We start from the raw sequence: 5,749 nt of genomic DNA, 5'->3' as shown, positions 1-5,749 counted from the left end.
GAATGCCTTTTTTCCCTTCTCTGTCAGCTTCTGAGTTTCAGGTATTACTCGGAGGTCATTTATTCTGAGATGAAAGTGAGGCTGACTCACTTGATCTATGTTAACCTACACCAGCACTAACGCCAAGCACTCTGCTTGGCCTTCTATCTTCTGCACAGCAACCCTGGGGGGAAAATGGCTGCTTTATCCTCGAGGATCTATGTGACTGTTCTCTGAGTCCCTTCGGGAGCAGGAAAGGGCACACAGGGTTGACTCAGCATTGTAGTTCTGTAAATTTCCCCGGGATTACAGCCTGCTAGAACTCTGGATATTAGAAGGGGTGAACAAAACACTGGCTAGAAAACATTAAACGCTTAATTAATATTTGCCGTCTGGGCAGAAAAAAAAACTGGTTCTTACGTTAATGGGAAGATGGTGGTGAAGAATGCAGCCCAGTGCAGCCCAGGACTGTGTGTGGAGGGAACCATGGTTTATAAATGGAGTTGTGATCCTCGACCTTTCAGTTTGTCACGGTGCCTGTTGCTTGCGTGTGTTAAGAACAGCTTGAGTACAGATGAGGGTAGAGGACAGACGGTGGTTAGTGCTATGCCCGCTTCACACAAGCTACAGTCATCTTGGAAGAGGAAACTCTAAGAGTACTGGGCTTTTCTTTGCTTGCTCTATCTCTGAAGCAACGAGTTAGAGACCTGGTACATTTTATTAGAAGCTTCAGGCACTGTGCTAGGCAGATGCTGATCTATTCTAACTGGACTAAGCTGGCCTGGCCTACTTCCCAGCCTACTTTCCAGCCACGTGTGGGTTACCCGCCATCTTGTCTTGCCTTGGCCTCCTCCTTCATTCATGTCTCATGGTAACTTCCCAGGTCCCTTAAGGCTACTTTCTCCTCCCATCTGAGACCCTCTCTTTGGCTTTCAATGGGCACAGAAGTCCTGCCTGTCCTCTCCTGCCCAGCTATAGGCCGATCAGCTCTTTGCTGACCAATCGGGTTATGGAGAATGATGCTTTACAAAATCCAGAGTCAGGAAATACTTCATAGTAATGACAACATCAAAATCTGGACTGGATCTCTGGGTCCAGAAATCAGCATTTGAACACACAGTGTGAAAATGTTGTCCCCCCAACAGGGAGGCTTAACTGAGAAAATGCCAAGCCCATGTGCATTTTCGTGAATGATGATTGATGTGGGAGGGCCTGTCTCACTGCGGTTGGTGGCACCCCTGGCATCCTGCAGGCTGAATAAACCTTGGGGAGCAAGCCAATGGGTATCCTCCATGGCCTCTGCTTTAATTCCTGCCTCCAGATGCCTGCCCTGCTTGAGTTTCTGTCCTGACTTCCATCAGTGATCAGTTGGGCAATAGAAGTGTAGTCAAAATAAACTCTACCCTCCTCGGGTTGCTTTTGGTGATGTTTCAATATAGCACCAGAAAACTCAACTAAGATGGGGGCTCTCCCCTTAAGAGTTACTGAAGACATCATGCAGCAATATTCCGACATGTAGCATCTCGAGTCTGGAAACTTGCTTGTCTGTGGATCTGTTTCCCTAACTGGGCTTCCTTGTCTGGCCTCGGTGGGAGAGGGTGTGCCTAGTCCTGTAGTGACTTGTGGTGCCAGTGTGGGTTGATACCCGGGGTGAGCAGACCTCCCCATTCTTAAAAGGGAAGGGGAAGGGGAGATTGGGAGAGAGGTTGTGTGAAGGAACTGGAAGGAGGGGGTCTGCAATCAGGATGTAATGTAAATTAATTAATTAATTAATGGAAAGGAAAAATGCTGTAGTCATGATGTCTCTTTGTTGTAAAATCCTCTTCAACCCAAATAAACCCATTCAATGAAAACACAACTCAGTAGTTAGGAACACAAGCTGAGCGTCTATATTGGGCAGATTTGGGTGATTGTGGTGTAAGTGGGAGTGAACTGTCTTGGAATAGATAAGGTCCCATCTGAAATCTTGCACCAAGGGCTTACCAGAGGCTGGGATGGTAGAGCAGGGCTGCAGAGAAAAGGCAGAAGAGAGGAGGAGGCTCTCAGGCCTGGAGTCATGCACTGCAGCCCTTATACATCCTCTCCTGCTGAGCCCAGCTGCAGCCTCATCGGATCCACAGGCACACCCAGTCACCTGCCAGTCAGTCTTCTTGCTGCCTGACCCTGGTGGTTCAGTAATTACAGGGTGTTGTGTCGACTTAACACTACCATGTTGCTTAGTGCCCATTAACCAGAAAAGTCATGGCTTCAATATCTTTTATTGTTTTTCCTTGCGGTGATTTTAGTTTGACTTCTGTGCCCATGATAAAACACCACAGCTAAAAGGCAGTGTGGAGAGGAAAGGATTGATTTCATCTCACAGTTCCAGGTTAAAGTTTTTTTTTTTTTTTTACTGCAAGGCAGTCGCAGTGACAGAAACAAGAAGTAGCTGCTCAGATCCACAGCCAAGAGTGGAAAGAAATTAATGCATGCATAGACCTAGTACTTAGCTCCATCTTGCCACTCCCACGCATTTCAGGACCTAGTACCTAGGGAATGGTGTTGCTCACTTTTAGGTTGAGATTTCCTTTTTTTTTTTTTTTTTTTTTTCACTGTTCGAGGTTTATTTGGTGTTCTCATTGGCATGACACTTGAGTGGTTGGCTCCATCATCCAGACCTTACATTTCATATAATGTTACAGTGTACACTACAGACACATAATACACAAAATATCCTGTCGAGCATGTATGCACAAGATATGCATAGCGGACTTACACACTGGGAACTCAGTGGCCTAGGCATGTTTGGCGAGAGTGCGCAGCGCAGGAATGCAGTAAGGCTCACAGGATAAACCGGGCCTGCACACAGTTGGCAGTGTGTCTTGGAGACAGTGGGACTGTCACACTAACCAGGTTACCACTACACAAGTACCATTTAGCAGCAGGGTAGAGCTATGGGAACTGAGATCTTCCCCAGAGCCCTCCAACACAACTGTACTAACCACAGCTCAGATGAGAAAAGTGGTCTCCATGGAAACCCTGCTGCAGCCTGGACAGTGAGGGGCTAGGACACTGGGGAGATTTTAGAACTGCAGCTCCTTCTGGATTCCCCAGAGGGTATCTGCACACTTCTTTAGGCGGGTCTCTTCCTCAGGGGTCAGTGTCACCTTCACAACATCTGAGATCCCATTTTGTCCCAGGATACAGGGGACACTGAGGAAGACATCATCATTGATCCCATAGAGACCCTTGATCATGGTGGAAATGGGATGCACCCGCCTCAGATTCTTCATTGTGCTCTCGGCCAAGTCTGCCACCGAGAGGCCAATGGCCCAGGATGTGTAACCTTTCAGCTTGATCACCTCATATGCACTGTCAACCACCTGCTTGTGGACCTCCTTCCACTGCTCCTTATCCCCAGCAGTGCCCATGTCTGGGTTCAGAGACTTCAGGGACACGCCAGCCACGTTCACACCGCTCCACACAGGCACACTTGAGTCTCTGTGTTCTCCCAGGACCCACCTGTGACAGCTCATCGGGTGAACTCCCAGCCTTTCCCCCATCAGGTAACGGAAATGAGCTGAATCCAGATTGCAACCACTTCCAATAACTCGGCTTTTGGGAAAGCCACTGATTTTCCAAGCCACGTAGGTCAAGATGTCCACTGGATTTGAGACAATAAGCAGCTTGCAGTGAGGACTGTACTTCACAATGTTCGGAATGATAAACTTGAAGATGTTCACGTTTCGCTGGACCACATTGAGTCGGCTCTCTCCCTCTTGCTGACAGGCCCCCGCTGTGACAATGACCAGGTTAGAGTTTGCAGTCACACTGTAGTCTTTGCCGGAGACAATCTTTGGTGTTCTGAGGAAAAGGCTGCCATGCTGGAGATCCATCATCTCTCCCTTGAGCTTGTCTTCCATGACATCAACAAGGGCTAGCTCATCTGCCAAGTCCTTCGTTAAGATACTGATGGCACAAGCCATGCCAACAGCACCAACCCCAACAACTGTGATCTTGTTCTGGGGGACCTGTTCTTCCTTAACTAGGTTCACAATCAGCCAGTCCTTGAGGGTTGCCATCTTGGACTTTGAGTCTTTTGGGACCGCTAATGCACGATGGGGTGGCGACGGGCGAGCAGCAGCGTGACCGGAGCTCGGCGACAGTGGCTCATCTCAATTCACATAATTAAAATCATCCCCCATAGGCACACCCACAGACTATCCTGACCTAGAAGGTCCCTTACTAAGACTCTTACCACCAGATGATACTAGATTGTGCCGACAAGTAAAATAATCAAAAGGTTTCAGGGTAGAAACCTAAAGACCACTTTGAGATCAAAGTCTGGATTGAGAGTTTGTATTCAGCTGCTGGCAACTGCCTAGAGAGAAACATTTCTCATGAAGCAACCCTGAATGCATTTTACAGGGAGCTTTTTAAAACAAAGAACAGAAAAACTACATCCTGGTTGGCAGCTGTAGGAGGAAGCAAAGCAAGCAAGCAGTTTGACAGAAGCCAAACACATGCAGCTATCTGGGGGCAGTTCAACCTTGAATTTCTAGAATAGGGTTGGGTGCTTTACCGTGTAACTTTCCACAGCATGGCAGAAATGGAATAAGTTTCAGGTTAAATGGAAGATGGCTCTAGCCGAAACAACACAGCGGAATCTGCCCTGTCACAAAAACTTCACTCTTTGTCAACTTGACACACAAGCAAATAAAATTGTAACCTGCTACTCCTTGCTTCTATTTTCATGTTTATTTCACAATAGAAAATACAATCCAACTTTATAAGTCCTGTATTCTTTAAAAATTAAAGTATTGTACAAGCCTAAAGTCTCTTAACTGTGGTCTCTTACAAAATAGTAACAACAAAATAAAAATAAAAAAGCACAAGCCATACACTACTGATATCTAATGGCTCAGAATAAACACTCCTATTTCAAAATGGTATTAAACATTTATACCATTGCAACATCAAAAGCACCAGGGGCAAATTCCAAACCTTAAGCTCCATGTTCCAAAGAAGAACATGGAGAGCCCAACCCAACTGACAAGAGGAGGGATTTCCTAAGCCCAGAGGATTCCCAGGGAGACAGACAAGTGGATCTGGGGACAAAGGGGATAAAATGTGAACAGGCACAGATGCTTCTGACACCTTCTGTGACCTCCAGAGAAAGAAGGCAGGGGAGGAAAGAAGGGTAAAGCAGAGATCAGTTTTGCAAGCCTGGCAACCCTAGTATTCCTTTAGGTAAAAGGAATCATTTTCCAAGCCCAATATGAGAGCTTGCAATAGCTAAATACAAATTCTGTTGAGAACAGTCACCACATAAGGACAAAGTTGTGCTTCCATCGGCCCAGAGGCCTGCAGCCACCAGCACAATAGGAACCATCAGGAGCGATGCACCTCAGGCTCTAGTCTATTATTACTCTGTCACCTCAGTGGAGAAGGGATGGCTGATGGCCAGAGGCTACAAACAAAAAGGCTGATACCGAAGTCCAGACAGAGAGAACTGAAGGACAGGAGGACGCTTGCTGACAGTTGTGTCGTGAAAGAAGTTGGGGGAGAATGAGGGTTCACTGGCTAGCCCAGCTCTGTTTTTCATGACCAACAAGAATATCTCAAAATCTCTGGGAATATTCTAATGCTCCTCCTTCAAGTCCGGCACCAGTCAGGCCAAATTTCCTCACACCATTCTGGTTGCCTTTGGGAAAGGCATGGGACAAGTCAACACTTGTCTCCTTTCTTCCATCACCTTGTTTCTATCCAATAAAATGTGCCTCAGTTTCCA

The 5,749-nt window shown here is 46.8% G+C and overlaps 1 protein-coding gene across 1 annotated transcript; it reads right to left on the bottom strand.

Annotated features, from left to right (window-relative positions):
* Nucleotides 1-3,041: 3,041 nt before the first annotated feature.
* LOC308432520 (L-lactate dehydrogenase A chain-like) lies at nucleotides 3,042-4,110 on the bottom strand (the record flags this gene model as incomplete). Its single annotated transcript, XM_080932295.1, has 1 exon — nucleotides 3,042-4,110. The coding sequence occupies exon 1, from the start codon at nucleotides 4,038-4,040 to the stop codon at nucleotides 3,042-3,044; it is 999 nt and encodes a 332-aa protein (XP_080788421.1). The 5' UTR covers nucleotides 4,041-4,110.
* Nucleotides 4,111-5,749: the final 1,639 nt, after the last annotated feature.

Source organism: Micromys minutus (genome assembly GCF_963924665.1).
Source record: "Micromys minutus genome assembly, chromosome: 18".
In the NCBI taxonomy this organism is placed as follows: domain Eukaryota; kingdom Metazoa; phylum Chordata; class Mammalia; order Rodentia; family Muridae; genus Micromys; species Micromys minutus.
Note: the sequence above shows the minus strand (reverse complement) of the source record. Positions and strands in the feature narration are given on the sequence as shown.